The 17727-nt window shown below is 42.0% G+C and overlaps 1 protein-coding gene across 2 annotated transcripts in view; it reads right to left on the bottom strand.

Annotated features, from left to right (window-relative positions):
* Positions 1-16081, bottom strand: part of OPRM1 (opioid receptor mu 1) — a 36326-nt gene extending 20245 nt beyond the window's left edge. The window contains exons 1-2 of one of the 2 annotated variants that reach the window (XM_045008537.1): positions 15659-15739; positions 4739-4805 (exon numbers count right to left, since the gene is read on the bottom strand). In XM_045008537.1, coding sequence (XP_044864472.1) covers positions 4739-4805; positions 15659-15671 — 80 coding nt within the window. In that variant the 5' untranslated portion in view covers positions 15672-15739. Of the gene's footprint in view, positions 1-4738; positions 4806-15658 lie in introns of both variants that reach the window. The other variant, XM_045008536.1, reaches the window with a different exon arrangement.
* Between the last annotated feature and the right edge of the window lie 1646 nt (positions 16082-17727).

Raw genomic sequence — 17727 nt, 5'->3', positions numbered from 1 at the left:
ATGTACTGGACCAGAGCATAGCTACTATATTGGTGTAGGTCAACTGGTTAGGTTAGGTTAGACCAGTCTTTGTCCACCCAACTCCTCCCTCTCATTTCTTTGGTTTTTTATTCTGTGGATTCCCCTCCCCGCAATATCCTTCCTTCACCTCATTCTTTCCCCTGGACTCTATTCCCCTGCCCCAACGTGTCTCTTCCCCTACATTTTTTTTCTTCCTCCAAGGCTCTGCCCTCTGAGCTACTCTCTTCCCATACTAACGCTAATCCCCACTCTGTGGTCACAAAACACCTGCAGGGTAGGAGAAGGAAGTAGCTTTAAAAGACTAAAAATTCCTTTGGAGAAGCCTGTGTGTTCACTGCCCTTTCTTGTGCATTCAGGGCCAATTAGCAGCTTCAGCAGCGACGCAGCTTCTGGAAAGGAGGGCATGAAAGCTGAGGTAATTGTTGGTCCCAGTTCATTTTTAGCCACCTGCCACTGGTCTTGTAGGGAATAATGTGACACCCACTTGCACGTCTCACTGAGGCTGTCTGATATTCAGTTTTTTAATTAATTGTTTTAATGTGTTGGGCCTTGGGCTCAAGTTGCCCATTAAATTACTTGTTGCTTTTTTTTTAATGGCGCCTCTCCCCCTGGCTCCCATCACTTTCTCCCAATGGAGGTACAACTCACATTTTGTCCATGATTTATTATGAATTATTTACTGGTATTAGTCCTCCCCCAGATTGAACAAAAACACTTTTTTCTTCTCACCACCCTAGTTCTCAAAGAATGGCAGTTTATCTCCATTCAGAGAGGACATCTTATCTGCCATTTGAGGCAACATTTTTTGCTTTGACTGCAAAGAATCTAGCAGTCAGCGAGTAAGGAATTTATTTTAGCTAGAATGTGTAATTGCTGCAGAGCTTATATAATGTAATTATTTTACCACTGTTTTTATCTCCTGATTTTATTTCCTCTTTTTTATTGCACATATATGTATGGAAAGAGCCATGGCAGGAGCCTGCACTAAATAAAAACAATTTGATAATGTGTTCTTTCTTTATTACAATACATCTGTAAAAGAGAAAGAAGTGCCAGGGGAAAAAATTCTTTAGTTTTCTGTTTCAGTGCAAAAATATTCTTATTGTCTTAATCCTCCTCTTTTCCCAGACTTGCAGTGAAGAGAAATTTCATTTTAAAAAGAAATTACTGTAAAGTGAATGCTCTGATACACAAACTAATAAACAGTAAGAACATTTGGAGCCATATCAACTCTAGTGTAAATGGGTGAAACTTCCCTGCAGTCAAAAGTGTTTAGACTGTCGAACTTCCCTGCAGTCAAAGGAGGTAAGACTGTCAAACCACCTTTAACTTAGTCCCATTATAACTAGGTAGATGACACAAGGTGGGTCTCCAGTAGTAGCTGTTGCTGCCATACGAGTTGTGTAATACACCACTGAGAAAAGATGAATGTTGCTAATACATACAGTATATCCTCATTATCTAGCAGGGGGCCTTTCTAGGGTATATTTGCTTTGCCAGAAAACCACTCTCAACTTCAACTACTCACCTTCCTTCCCTCCCCCATGCTTCCAGTGAAACGTATTTTGGAGAAAAATCAGTGGTTGCATCCATGGTAACAAATGCAACATTTGCGGGAATACTCCACAGGACCTGTGTGCACACAAGCAATGCTTCATGGCTGCTGGGAAATTTTTTAATTCAAAATTTATTTAATAATATTTTAAACACCAATCAAACATGGTTCAAGACAAAACACTTCCCTTTTGTCTAAAAGAACCCTTTTGCTTGCCCTAAAACAATTCAATTTTTTGACTTGTCAATTTGCCAACAATTTAAAAAAAAATCAGTTTGAGCCAAAATTATATCTATCTATTTTTGGAATGGCCATCAAACCAAAACAATTCATTATTTTCCCAGCTCTACTTATTCCATAATTAACTCCAGGGTTTCTTGCTTTTTCCTCTAAACCCACTAGTATCAGCCACTGTGACATTTTGGAGATCACCCAGACCCCCAAGGTGTTCTGTCACGGCTTCCCTGTAGCTTTGGGGTGCTTTAATTCTGTGTTGCTATGGCTCAGATCTCTGATACTACTATGCTACCTCCAAACACCAGGTCTCACGCTGGCTTCCACCACCCTAGTTACTCCTTGCAGGGTGACACCAGCAATATTTCAGCCCACAATCTCCTCAAATCCAGAGTTCCTAACTACCGAATTGTATCTTCTGATTTGTAACCCTGAAGGCATGAAACAGCCCCCGCTTATCAGCTCACTTCAGTACATGCACATTTCACATAATTTGTACAACAGAGACCTGCTTGGGGTAAAAATAAGTAAGTTTATGTCATAGAAAATCCACAGATTCAAAGATGAACTAGTAAGGGAGAGCAAACGCATACAAGTTACACAGAAAATAAACATAAAAGTGCAACTTCAGGCTTTGCGCTTCCATACTAGATAAATTCCCTTTTCTAATACAAGTCACCTATTGCCTTTAAACAGTTTCTCAGCCCCCTACCCTGAGCAAGGATCCAGCATTTCACAGACAGCTTCCCACTTAGAGGCTGCCCCCCTAGTTTCTGGATGAAAAAAACTGTTTCAAGCCTTTTAAAGAGGCTTCCCGCCCCATTTCTCCCCTAGCATACTGACTCATGGTTATTCAGAAAGGGGGAAATTCCCTCTGGACTTGATAGCTGAACTTGATGGCTCAGTGTCTTCCCATTGACTTTAATGGTACACCATTGCCTTTTCCTGGGCTGGACAAGGGTTGGGTACTTGTTGAAGCTGGTTTCCTGTAAACACCTGCCTTGGGAGGTGCCCCTCCCTGCTGTGAGGAGTAGCTGAAGTTGTACTAGTTAGGAGCAGTTTTCTACAGATTCATAATCACAGTCTATAACATGTACCTCAGAATGCCCATCAAGTTGAGAACATCACAAGCTTTGATAAAAGGCCTCACTCGAGATAGTTTTGTAGTACAATAATAAAGTATGCAATCAGTTGGTTCAACTGCTCAATTTGGGGGCAGGAGTAAATCTGTTCTCCTCCTGTGCTGTGTGGACCTGATTGTCACAGCCATGATCAGACAGCAAACTGGACTAGATGAATTATTGGTTTGAACTCCGATGGAAATTTCCATATGAATCATGGTCCATAAAAATAGAATCATTCTGTATTTAACAGCTAATTACTTTGAGTCCTGGGCTAAATCCTGTCCTTAGGCTCACCAGGGTAAATTCTGAGTAATCCTTCTAGAGCAAATTGATTTACTACAAATTTCCATTAGTGGAGGTAAGGGCAGAATTTGGCTCAATAATTACTCTAATTTATTAGTTGAGAACAACAAGTAGCAAAGTGGAGTGACTTTGGCTTTGTAATATATGGGTCAAAACTGGTCATCACATGTGCATGCAGCTTCATGGATATAATTTGGTCCTTAGCTTTAAGGAAAATCAGCAAACTCATCACTCTGAGTTGTATGTGAAGTGAATACAAATGCCTTAAATCACTTAGTATGATATCTGCAAGACAAATAACTTTAGATGATAAATGTTGATCTCATCCTGGCACTGTTATCTGACCACAATTACTATAATTAACAAAGAGTTGCAGGATTGTTACACAGTTGCATCTAGTGACAAAGCTAAATAAAGCTAATTAGGCAAAGTAAGACATGGGTTACAGATGTATTGTCCTGAGGTTGGTCTGAGAGGCATTGTGCTTCAGGGACATTCCTCAGAAGCACAGTTCTTCCCAGAGTTCCTGTGTTGCATGGTGGTGGTAATTTGTATAACATTCCTTTTATGAAATGCAACATTCTCTACACCCAGTATTTGCTTCCAGGTATGATATTGTAACATGCGTTGCACCAAATCATCCAAGGGTGTAGCAGAGGTATGGTATCAGATAACCTCACAGGATTAATCTCTAAATGGTAACCAACTTTTGGTCAGTGGCAGTCTGGACTAGATTTAAATAAGACGAAATCTTATGTGGTCCATTACCAATCCCCTGGGACACCCAATTTATTCTAAATGTGATATTTCAATGTAAAAAATGTTAATATAGATTTTGTTAATGAGGCTGAATAAAGATAAAGAAAAGAGCATTTGAGTCATGTTCATCCTTTGTTCAAGTTCTAATAAAATGAATACTAAGGTATAAATGCTTTTCATCAATTTGGTTCCCTTGATTTCTAGGGGGAAAATTGCTTGATAGTCAAACATTTACCAAGCTGTAGAGATTACACAGGCTAAATTTCAATCACAGATGGTATGCAAACACAGACACCTGTCTTTCTGTAAATGTAAAAGACATAGATCAATACACTGATAGCTACGATGGTGTTCAGGTTATTTAATGTGAAATACCAGGTGGTATTTTCTCATAACTGTTCAATAACTTCATAGTAATAATGCTAGCCATATGGACTTTAATGCAACATATAACTGGGATGCATTTTTCATATCACCAAAGGGCTAACTACTAATCAGGAACTGTGATGGTTTGAGTACTCAAAACATGCACTATTTTCTTCTCAGTTAATCTATTTTTGATAGAAACAAAAATGACCCTCCAACCCGCCCCCCCCACCTAACCCACAATCAAATACTGAAAATGTGTACCACATTAATTGCTATTTACCATTTATTTAACTTCCAAAGTGTGCTCAGCTTCTTTAAAAACACAGAAATGTCATGATCCCTGACCCAAAGAGTTTACAATCTAAGGACTTACATTCTACTGTCCTTCCTTACTCTGAGTACCTTGGGGATAATGTAAACAAGTGTGGCTGTCTCTGGACCTAAATAAAGAAGGGTTACAAATAGAGTTAATGATAACTTAGGAGGGGGAAGTTAGAGGACAGGGAGAATAATACAAAAGTAAGAATGTGTTGTACACACCATGTTATGCCAGCCTCTTACTCCTCAATGTATACAAAGATAAAAAAAAAAAGTTTAGATCTAATATATTTCTAACCAGCCCGTGAATATTGATAAAATCTCCTTTACAGTGATTTTTGTCTGGTTATTCAACCTATGCCTGCTCCAAACAGTTCGCATCGTAAGCTATGGCTACACTACAGATCTTACAGCGGCACAGTGTATAGCCACTCTATGTTGGTGGGAGAGCTCTCCTGCCGGCATAATTAAACCAACCCCAACGAGTGTCCACAGCAGCACTTTTGTCGGTGAAACGTATGTTGGTCAGAGGTGTGTTTTTTCACACCCCTGACTGACAAAAGTTTTGCCAACAAAAGTGCTAGTGTTGACAAAGTCTTAGTCTACGAATGCCTTAATTTGTAATCCCTTGATACTTGTCATTTTTAGCCCTTATTCTTCCCTGTGAATAATGACTAAAGCTTTACATCTTGTCAGAGAAAGAGTTGTCGAGTCTTCTTCCAGCACATGCACAGCATTCTCCATCACCTTCACTGACCTCCTATCTATATCAGAATTCAGACCAAAACTACCTTTTTTGGGCCCAGTCATCCCACCCCCTTGTGCAAAGCACACAAAGGAATGAAAAGGTATAAATTGGTATGAAACAAAGGGTAATTCATACCAAATCAGCAGCCCTGGGATGCTATCCCTGCACGATGCAATGCCAACAGTACAGCATGTCTGCAACACTCAATTCTTGTGCTGCTTCAAGACAGTGAGCAAGTAAAAATTAGTGCTGGAAGAGACATTTTTGACAAAGTGTCACTTTGTCAAAGCTGAAATACTTGAGAAAAACTTTATCATACTCTATAGCCTGCTGATCACTGGTTTGCACTGGACTGAGAGAGACCCAGGTTCAAGTCCTTGATTCACAGCAGAGTTTGCCATGCCAGATCACTCTGAGTCAAGGGACTGAAGCAGGATCTCCCACAGCCCAGCCGGAGCTCTATCCACCAAGCTATAGAGCATGAGAGTTGCTGTCTGTGGTCTGAAGTAATCAGCAAGCCCTGGACTCAAAACACCTTCCTGACCAGAAAACCTCATGTTTCAATCTGAAAACAGACATTTCAACACAATTCTATTTTTCATGAAAACATTCAAAAGGTTTTGGTTTTGTGCTAGTGCGGAACAAAAATTTTGAAAGCTGCCACAAACCAGAATTGTTGTCCTCCAGGCGGCTCTGATAAAATACTAGTATAGCCTTAAAGGAAAAGTTTAAGAAAGTCAGTACCCTGGTATGACTACTAAAACTAACAAATAATTAGGGCTGTCAAACCATTAAAAAATAAATCATGATTAATCGCAGTTTTAATCGCACTGGCAAACAATAATAGAATACCAATTTAAATGTATTATAAATATTTTAGATGTTTTTCTACATTTTCAAACATACTGATTTCAATTACAATGCATAATACAAAGTGTAGAGTGCTCACTTTATAGTATTTTTTATTACAAATATTTGCACTGTAAGAAAGATAAACAAATAATAGTGCAAGCTACAAGTCAAAGCATTAAGGGGCATACGAATGTTTAGCACATCTGACATGTAACTACCTTGCAAGGCCAGCTACAACAGTGCCATGCAAACGCCTATTCTCACTTTCAGGTGACATTGTAAATAAGAAGTGGGCAGCATTATCTCCTGTGAATATAAACAAACTTGTTTGTCTTAGCGATTGGCTGAACAAGAAGTAGGACTGAGTGAAATTGTAGGATCCAAAGTTTTACATTGTTTTGTTTTTGAGTGCAGTTATGTAAAAAATAATTCTACATTTGTAAGTTGCACATTGAGGATAAAAAGATTGCACTACAGTACGTGTCTGAGGTGAATTGAAAAATACTATTTCTTTTGTTTAGATTTTTTACAATGCAAATATTTGTAATAAAAATAATATAAAGTCAGCACTGTACACTTTGTATTCTGTGATGTCACTGAAATCAATAGATTTGAAAATATAAAAAAAATTCCAAAACATTTATAATATATTTAAATTGGTATTCTATTATTATTTAACAGTGCAATTAAAACGGCAATTAAGTTTTTTTAATTGAATTAATTTCTTTCAGGATAATCACTTGAGTTAACTGTGATTAATTTGACAGCCCTAAAAATAATAATACCATAAACAGAAAAAGGGATGTTAGTGTCCCAGACACCGCACATAGTTTTTATCCTACTTTGAAGAAAGTTAAAACTGCAGCACTATTGCAGCCCTCCTCCCCGAAAACATTCACAGTGAGATTTGGTTTTAGTGCTCTGCACTTGGAGTGATTGTTAGGTATAATTTCATGAGATGGGTTGTCCAAATAGATTTCTGACAGAATTCCATTGCTGATAACACCATTATTAGATCAGGGCCTCTGCACTGCAGAAACATGCACATAACACACAAAAACAACAACAACAACAAAAAACAAAAAAAAAAACCCAGTAGAATTTGCTAACTCACACTCTATAATTTGCAGAAAAATGCAGTTTCTTTCCATTACTTTGCAAATGCCTATTATCAAATACAGTTACACTGAGGAAACATACTGCCCAGAATTCATTCATTTTACAAATTCTGCTGTAGTAGTGTATCCTGGAACATTACCCAGTAATTAATAACAACATACAGTTTAAGTATTTGAATATATAAACCATATTTTGTGGTTCATCACCTTTGCTTTTCTACTGTTTGCTCCCACCGGGAGACTTCCATTGAATTCTCTGGGCTTTAGATCAGGCCTTTTGCCAATTTCAATAGCTCAGCAGCGGGTCTCTTGGTCATTAATAAGTTAATGGGATTCTAATGTACAGCATTCCAAACAACACACATTAAATTCTAACCCCTCCCATCCCACAACATTTGTAAACACTCCCAAAAACACTGTTTCACCACTCAAAAAAGCAATTAAGAAAACCAAGCAAGATAAACCCACTGTTGCCATTAGCAAAAAAAAAACAACAAAAAAACCCACATACCACATGTCAAAAGCAGAAAGAATCTGAAGAAATAATCATCAATATTCTCCACAAAATAAGCAAAGAAAAAATTACATTCACCCAACATTGACACATAACACAAGAAAAAGAAACACTGAATCCCCTTCCAAAAGCCTTCCTATAAAAATACACATCAGCATCAACATTTTCAATCCCTTTGGTACCCCACTCTGAGCCTGGATTGAGGCATAGGCACTTTGGCTCCCGCTCCTGGAGTCCTGCGATTACGTGAGACACTTGTCTTTCAGTTAAAAAAAAAGTTTCTAGTCTTCTTGGTTGTGAAGAAAAATTTGAAAATGCACCCGCAGTGCAGCTGATGCAGAGACATTAGTCTGAGTTTGCAGAGACCCTGAAATTACACTCTGAGAGGGGTGAATCTCACAATGCATCTCAAGGAGGTGTTAACAACACCAGTCCAGCAAATCACTGTATGGGTGGCAGGAGCAGAAGAGTGCAGTGTGTCCAACCAACTCACCCAAGCAGATGCACCTCCATTATTGAGCTAGGTACTGGGGGGAACCCCAATGCTGCCACCCTACCTCTTCAGAGGAGAGAGATGATCTGGGTTGCTACAAAAGGGGTGCCATAGCATTAGGTTGATTTCTAATGGTGTGGTGTGCTTAGTGCCCTGGATAGGCTTAATTTGACCCTAGACTTTCTCTCTGCCTCCCATCATAAGCTCTGAGGGGCCTTTCTCCTTCACCACTGCCCCTCACTATCCTGCTAAGCCCATTTTCCTCCTTTACTGCCCCTCATCCAAATCCTGAACAGACTTTCTTCTGTCTCCTGCTTCTGATCCTTGAGGACTCTTCTTCCTCCTCTTCTCCTGCCTCATGCTAACACAGGATCACCTAGCGAGGGGTCATGGCTACTTGCATTACTAGAAGCCAACCCACGCTGAATCAGAATTCCCAGCTTTCACATGGAAAATGTTGGTAATAGTTTTGATAAAAAAGTGGGATAAATGTGAAAAATGCCATGGCAAGCAAAATTCTTAGAGAAAGTTAAGGGTTTTGTGTGAAATGTTTGGTTTTAAAAAGGGCAATTTTTCAACCATAACTTTAAAAAAAATTTTTTGACCTGTTTTAGCTGTAACTAACACACACAGCTCAGCCATGTGCAGTCTGGACTGGCTGTTGCCTGCTGCTCCCCTTCTCCATCTGATCACAAAGGGATGACTCTGAAATATGTCCTGGTAATAGGTTGGGTTCTAACCACCATATCTGGACTGAAAGAACAAAATATAATTTTCAATTGTTTGAATATATAAAGCATATTTTGGATAAAAAGTAAAAGTAATGTTATTTTTGTTCCTACAGAGCCTGATCCAAAACCCACTGAAATCAACTGAAAGACTTCATTGATTTCACTGGGCTTAATCACAGCTTCTCTTCTCTTTAAATCATTAGTAAAAAAAATGTTCTGAGACATCTGAAGGGAGGAATTTTGTTTTCTATCATTTGGCAAAAACTCCTTTCATCTAAGCTTCTACTGCCAGAAGCTGGGAGTGGATGACAGGGGATGGATCACTTGATAATTGCCCACTCCTGTTCATTCCCTCTGAAGCACCTGGCATTGGCTGCTGTCTGAAGACAGGATACTGGAAGAGACGGACCGTTGGTCTGACCCAGTATGGCCATTCTTATGTTGTAATTTCAAGTTCATGGTACTAGACAAATCATTTACCGTCAAGATACAAGGCATTTCTTGAAAGAACACATCAGCAAGGGTACTTCAGTCTTAATTTATGAGAAATGCAGTTAAGGCTCCAATCCTGAGAAGTGTGCAGTGCCTTCAGTTCCCATTGACTTTACTGGGTGTTGTGGGTACTAAGCTCCTCTCAGCACCTTGCAGGATTGAGCTCTGAGGTAAATATTCCATCTTTCCAGACATGCGTGTAGTGTCAAGGATGGTTGACTACATTTGTATTATATCTTTCTAACACTGGACGTGCTAAAGTCTTAGCCTCAGATCCTCAAAGGTATTTAGGCAGCTACCTCCCATTGAAATCTGTGGAAGTTAGGTGCCTAAAGAGCTTTGAAGAACTGACCCTTAGACCACAATCCTTCTCCCATGCACATCCATGACAAATCTCCCACTGACTTGAATGGGAGCAGGACAGCGCCCACAGATTGCTTTGGTAACTGAATTCACTGTGTTACTAATAGCACACTGTATCTATGTGCCACTCAATAGCTAGAAGTCACATTTGTTGTTGCCTAACGTTTGCCGACTAAAATATTAATTTAAGAAGAAAATTATAATTCGCCTTCATGTCTTTTCAAAAGCATTACAGCACCCTATTCATTTTGGAATTAATATTCATATGGAATCCATAAAGAAAATAGCTAACATAGCACCACAATAGTCAAAAAATCAATGGAGGGTGATAAAACCTGAGTTCTATTGTATCACCGAGAAACACAGCAGAGGAGCTGCTTGATCATCACTGACGGAAACAACTTAGAGTTGGCTACAAAGGACTTGATTGGACAGGACGCAGGTACAGAATGGTGTATATATACATTCAAGTTAAAAACTGATGAGAAAGTCAGTGTGTGCTGGAGAATCTGATCCTGCATCAATGAGAATGCTGCCGAGTAGCTGCCAAGTCACTCCTCCGTAGTGGCAAAAATTTGGTCAAGGAAAAGAGCAAACAGATAATCAAAGCACCTAATTTGCATACTGAGATTCACATTTAAGCCTATGTCTGCCACTCTTCGACTTGTCCTCTTAACTCATTGCTCAGGAGAGTAAGGGACCAGATGCAGAAATGGCTTGAGTAGTAGCATGGAGGATTATAGTTAGCCCTGAACATTATGCAAGGACTTGCACAATCAAGGCCCAAAACTCATAATTTTAACCCCCCTTTTCTTAACCTTATCAAACTTCCTGAAAAGATAATGTACCCAGGGATGAGATGTGGTGTGCAAAATTTCAGAAAGAGCTTTTCTTTTTGGAGGAGCTAGGGGGGTAGATGTTTGAATACTTCTAATACAGCTTTCAGCTTAACTGTGGGGCAACTCCATGTGCTTTTGACCACATTTCCAAAGGAGCCAGGTTTATTGGGAGTTATTGAAGCTCAACATCTCTGAAGATCAACTCATTACTGTTCTTGTTGGGCTTGATCCTCCAAGGTACTCCCATTCCTCAAAGGTATTTAGGTGCCTAACTCACATTGAAATAATAGAATATTCTGGTGCAGATCTCCCTTAATCTCTCCACTTGAAGTTGTACCATTTTAATTAAATAAGTAAATATTAATTGAGTCACAAATAGTTAGAATGACTCTACTGCTTAGTGGTTAAAGCACTGAACTGCAAAGTGGCAGATCTCTATTTAAATCCCTTTTACATATCAGGCAGAGGGGGGACTTAAACCAGGAGTCTCTCCTATTCCACCTGCATACCCTAACCACTGGGCTAAAGATTATAAGGGAGGCCTCATCCCCTTCATCCCTTGCTGTTTTGTGCGAACTCACCTGAGGAGCCCAATCTGGTAGGCAGCCTTTTAGCATGCCCACTGCATCAAATCCCCCTCCCCCCCACCCCAAACTTAAGCAGCCAAACATATACCTTCCTCTGGTTTGTGAATCACTCTGGGGCTTAGGCAGGAGGTCGGTACCCAGATACCCAGAATGAGGTAGCAGTGCACATGTCCACAGGCAGGAACACAGGCTCATAGGGAACTTTTACTGCAAAAACATAGGTGCTGAGTGACTTTAGCCACTTATAAGGTTATGTGGCAGCCAAGCAGGAGTTTGGTGGATCTCACTGGTGCCTAAAACTGAGACTTAGGTGCCTAAGTACCTTTATGGATCCCACCCTTAACCTCTTTGTGCCTCATATCCCCATCTGTAAAATGAAAGTAATAATACTTCCTTTCTCCCACTCTTTGTCTTGTCTATTTAGATTGTAAGCTCTTTGGGGCAGAGACTGTTCCTTAAAATGACTATTTACCGTGTCTAGGACACCGAGGCTTCTTGGTGATGTTGTAATACAAATAATAATAAATGCAAAGATTGTGAAAATGGTACTATCGGTTATTGGATATTTAACAGGTTCAGCTGGCATAACTAAACAACCTCAAACCAATACTTATTTACAAGCATCCTTACTCTATTATATTATGCATCTGATTTTCCCCAGTGGAAAACATTCACTACATGTATCAAACAAATATGGTCATCATGCCATTTAGAAGTATTTGTACAGCTGGAAAGTTGCCAGGAAACGGCATGTTTTGCTGATTAGATAAAATCACGGAGTGGTATAGGATCTTTCCAGCTATTTCAATTTAAAATCCAGTCCCTAAAGGGTAATTTGAAACAACAGCTCCCTGGCCTGGGATAGGACTACTCCAGTTGGAGCCACTGATGCATATTATTGAATCTCCATTTCCATTAACCCTGTCAGCCAAGTTGGCTTATTAATTGGTGTGCCATAAATTCACTAGCATGCTACTACTGCTCTTAAATATATACTGTGGGTGAGACAAATTTCTACTCTCATCAATATCTCAAATCCTGTACTTTTACGGTTAAGATTTTCAGTATTGGGAAACATGTCCAATGTGAAGTTTCTGTGGTTGCTGCTGTAATGCAAGCAGTTGCTGTGGGACTGTCTCCATTCTGCCCTTTCAGTTACAATATGGCACTCATCACTAGCAACTAGTTTCCATGCTATTCCTGCTAATTGTGCCCTGCTGCACCAATCTGTCAAATTAGTCCCAGGTTGAATCAGACATTAAAAAGTTCCCTTCTGCTTGTATTCCCTGGAAAATACAAATGTATTTTAAAATGACAAGATTAAACTAGTGAAAAACAACAATTTTAGAAAATAACTACTAATCTGCTTTTGCCTTTGGTAAGGATAACAAGTCTTGTGGCTAAGGGAGAAGCGGTGGATGTGGTATACCTAGACTTTAGTAAGGCATTTGATACGGTCTTGCATGATATTCTTATCAATAAACTAGGCAAATACAACTTAGATGGGGCTACTATAAGGTGGGTGCATAACTGGCTGGATAACCATACTCAGAGAGTAGTTATTAATGGTTACCAATCCTGCTGGAAAGGTATAACAAGTGGGGTTCCACAGCGGTCTGTTTTGGGACCGGCTCTGTTCAATATCTTCAGTGACGACTTAGATATTGGCATAGAAAGTACGCTTATTAAGTTTACAGATTATACCAAACTGGGAGGGATTGCAACATCTTTGGAGGATAGGGTCATAATTCAAAATGATCTGGACAAATTGGAGAAATGGTCTGAGGTAAACAGGATGAAATTTAACAAAGACAAATGCAAAGTGCTCCACTTAGGAAGGAACAATCAGTTTCACACATACAGAATGGGAAGAAACTGTCTAGGAAGGAGTACGGCAGAAAGGGATCTAGGGGTTATAGTGGACCACAAGCTAAATATGAGTCAACAGTGTGATGCTGTTGCAAAAAAAGCAACCATGATTCTGGGATGCATTAACAGGTGTGTTGTGAGCAAGACATGAGAAGTCATTCTTCCGCTCTACTCTGCGCTGGTTAGGCCTCAGCTGGAGTATTGTGTCCAGTTCTGGGCACTGCATTTCAAGAAAGATGTGGTGAAATTGGAGAGGGTCCAGAGAAGAGCAACAAGACTGATTAAAGGGCTTGAGAACATGACCTATGAAGGAAGGCTGAAAGAATTGGGTTTGTTTAGTTTGGAAGAGAGAAGATTGAGAGGGGACATGATAGAAGTTTTCAGGTATCTAAAAGGGTGTCATAAGGAGGAGGGAGAAAACTTGTTCACCTTAGCCTCTAAGGATAGAACCAGAAGCAAGGGGCTTAAACTGCAGCAAGGGAGGTTTAGGTTGGACATTAGGAAAAAGTTCCTAACTGTCAGGGTGGTTAAACACTGGAATAAATTGCCTAGGGAGGTTGTGGAATCTCCATCTCTACAGATATTTAAGAGTAGGTTAGATAAATGTCTATCCGGGATGGTCTAGACAGTATTTGATCCTGCCATGAGGGCAGGGGACTGGACTCGATGACCTCTCGAGGTCCCTTCCAGTCCTAGAATCTATGAATCTATAAGGCATCATATTATTTTTATTTATTTAAAACACTAACGGTTTATAACTTCAGGACCACTCAGGATAACAACATATTACCTTGCTTTAATATATAGAATTATTTCTATTTCCTCTTCTCATCACATCATGAAAACCTAACCTTTACAAATTACATTAAAATTAATGCAAGAAAAGTGTTGTTTCTCCCAAGAATATGTATTCTAAATGAAACCCCAGTTTCCTACAGCAATTCCATCTGTTGCAATCATTGCTTTCAATAGATGGTGCTGTTTTCTCAGAGAAAGTGATTGTAATCTGATTTCTCCTAAATGTTACACAAATGTAAGGAGCAAATTTCATTCCTCTCTTACTTGCCTTGTATTAAGAAATCTGATTTGTAAGTGTAGAGGACTCAGTCATGAAGGAACTGCAACTTATTTAAAAAAAACTCTTAAAATCTTAAATTGCTCCTTTGAATAACAGTTGTCCCACTAGTAAATATATTTCTCTGGAATTGGGATTATCTGTGAGAAAGCTAAGAAAGAGTGCAACAACATCGAAAAAGCAGTAATTAGTTTTAATGGGCCCGATCCTTTCCTTAGTAGAAGTCAGTGGGAATTTTGCATTAATTTCAAGGGGAAGACTACAGAGCCCCAGGAAGAAAGAGAGAGAGTGTGTGTGTGGGTGTGGGTGGGTGTGGGTGTGAGAGAGAGAGAGAGAGAAAGGTTAGGTGTTATAATATTCACCTGTGTGTGTAGTAAAGAATCATAGTTTTAATCCTTCTGTCTCCATAGCTAGTGTGCTAGAGTTCCGTGTGAAAGCACATCACAAATGTTCTGAGCAAATGCATTTATCTCCACTTATTTGTTAGCATTTGTTCTGGACTCTCAGGTAGTGATTACCAGATTATAAATCACAGCCATGAAGATTATAAATTGCCACCTAAACAAGTAGACGTCACTTTTGCTTCTGTGGCGCGTTGTGTTAATTTCTTTCTCTCTAATTTATTATTATTCGTTTAGTCAGCTCACCTCTGAGCCTTGCTGAAATTTCCTTCATGAGGCAGAAAGGTCAGTTGCCTTCCTTTGAGCTGATCTTTGTGAAATATTTTTCTCTCGCTATCAGACCTAGAGTACAACTTTTCCCCAGAGCCTCTTCAGTTTACCCCTAGCAGAGGCGTCATGCCTCCCATAGGGTATTTTAGCAATACATTAATATCGTCTGCGATTAGCCACAAAGCAGAAAGAGGAAAACAGAGAGGTCTGTCTAAAGGATCTTTCCCCCCACGTCCCGTGTCCCTGAAGCAGGAAGAGGCAACTTGCAAGAATCTCAGCTCCTCTCCAAGTGGCCAGCACACCCAAGCAGGACCCTACTTTCAGCCGAGCCAATTCAAGAGTGATTCCCCCGCCCCCCTTCCAGCCAGACTCATCAAGGCAAAGACATCATGTCCCCTCTCTCCCCACCCCGGTGTCAAGCAATCGCACTGTCTGGCGCCACGTAGCTGCTCCCGGGTTGCGAGCGGTGCCGAGGAATGTGACTAATACGAAACAAAGTGGTTGGCGCTTTATAGCCTCCCTGGTCTCTCTCCCTCCGGCCCCCCAGCCTCCGTGCGCGAACACAGCCCCCCCTGGCCCCGGGGCAGCCTCCGTCTGCCCCCTGCCCCTGCCCAGCCCCTTACCTGATGATGACATACATGACCAAGAAGTTTCCGAAGAGCCCCACCACGCACACGACGGAGTAGAGAGCCATGATGGTGATGGCTGTGATCATGGAGGGGCTGACCCCGCTCGCCGGGCACGGGCTGCCGCCGCCGCCTCCCCCCTGGCTGCTGTTGGTGCCGCTGCAGGGGTCGGACTGGTTCCAGCCGGGCTCCTCCGGGCGCCCGGACAGGTTGCCCCAGACGCCCGGCGGCAGGGGAGGGCAGGCGGCGGAGGGAGGCGCGAAGGGGCCGCAGGCGCTGGAGTTGGCGGGGAAGGAGCTGTCCATGGTGCTGGGCGCAGGAGCGCGCGGGACGCGCACCGCCGGAGCAGCAGGTAAACCGCGGGGCGGGCAGCGGGCGGGCTCAGCGGCGTCCCTCGCAGGCCGCCTGCAGGGGGAGAGGGAGCGACCCCAGCCTGCAGCCAGCGAGGCGCACCGGGCGGCGGGGAGAGGCGAACTGACACCTGCACCCCGCGCCTCGCAGCGCCTGACACGCGATTGTCTTCGGCTGGAAGCTGCCACCTCAGCCCCCCCCCGCGGAGCACCCGGGAGCTGCAGGGGCGGGCCGGGGAGGGGCGCCGGGGAGCAGGCGGCTGGCTGGGGCGGGAGGGAGGAAACGCGGGATCTTGCGCAAGAGAAACGCCAAAGCTTCGCTCGCTCGCTCGCCCGCCCGCCAGATGCGCGCGCCCGCACGTGCGCTCCCACAGCTGGATGGGCGGTGGCACGTGTGTGTGCGGGCTGGGCGAGCGCGGAGAGGCGGAGCCTGCGGCGGGGGGCGCGGGGGGGGGGAACGGGGAGGGACGCGAGTCGCCTTTTCTCTCTTGGCGTTTGTTCTTTTTAACGGATTTGTACAAGGACTAGGACATGTGACCCGGCTGCTGTGTCCCAGCGTCCCAAGGCTGGGTGACTATCAACTCTCCCCACCCCTCTTGTGCAGCTCCCGGGCAGAGGAAACGGGAGATGAAAAGGGGGAGGCTGAACTCCCGTCTTACAAATCCCCTTTGCCTTCGTTACCTCCAGCTTTGTTCTGCTCACTCCTTCTTCCTCGCTGAGGGGAAGGAGGGACAGAAGGGCAGCTATTAGGACAAAACACACAGCTATCTTTCCCAAATGCAATATATTTTTTTGGATCCAGCCACTGGCAGCAATGGCACTTATAATAAAGTCATTTCCAATCTGCCCTTCCCCAGGAGATGGTACCTGCTCCTGTTAGATCTTGGAGCACAAGAAAGCACCAGCATCAATAGAGAAAATGTGACCTGAAGCTAGAGATTCAACAGGCTCGGCTTATAAGGTGTGTAAGATGCAAATTGATTAACATAATGAGCCAGGGGATCTTAATGCTGGGTTACCCTCTTATTAGATAGTTTCCGTGGGAGTTTGCTGTATCTAGTAAAATGTGATTTACCATATGGCAACAGGTTGTGAAATGATTGGCAAACAGACTTGTGTTCTGCTTTTCATGAAGCCTAAGGATTGTGACCAGAGAAAGTTGTGCTTGATCAATTTAATGACCATTTTAGCAAGGTGTGGAGATTTTACAAGATTTGCTAACATTACAAGGAACAGACCCACATTTGAAGGCTGTAAGCATGTATTTTATTTACACACTTCTTGTTTGGATAGGTTGGCATTTTTAAGTGGAACATTCATTCCAAAGCTGCACTGAAATACTCCTGTGCATTTCCAGAAGCAGCCTGCCTGCTCAGCATTTCTTGTACCAAATTCTTTTGCTGTCACATCCCTGAAGTCAAAGGGGCTCCACTGAAAATAAGAGAAAAAAGTTAACTCCCAGTGAAAAGGAAGCAGGAAACATAGCTGACAGTGTGACTGCTCCATATTCTGCATTACCTTGCTCAGGCCTAGCTCAGCCACTGCTCAGCATCAATGCACTTCCTGCCTGCAGAGCAGGGAAAAGTGGGTGTGTCTATGGTGACCAGATAGCAAGTGTGAAAAATCAGGATGGGGGACTGTGTGGGAGTAATAGGGTCCTATATAAGACAAAGCCCCTAATATTGGTACATCTGGTCATCCTAGATGTGTCAGAGT

This window comes from Mauremys mutica, chromosome 3 (genome assembly GCF_020497125.1).
Source record: "Mauremys mutica isolate MM-2020 ecotype Southern chromosome 3, ASM2049712v1, whole genome shotgun sequence".
Lineage (NCBI taxonomy): Eukaryota > Metazoa > Chordata > Testudines > Geoemydidae > Mauremys > Mauremys mutica.
The sequence above is the reverse complement of the archived record's forward strand: the minus strand, read 5'-3'. Positions and strand labels throughout refer to the sequence as shown.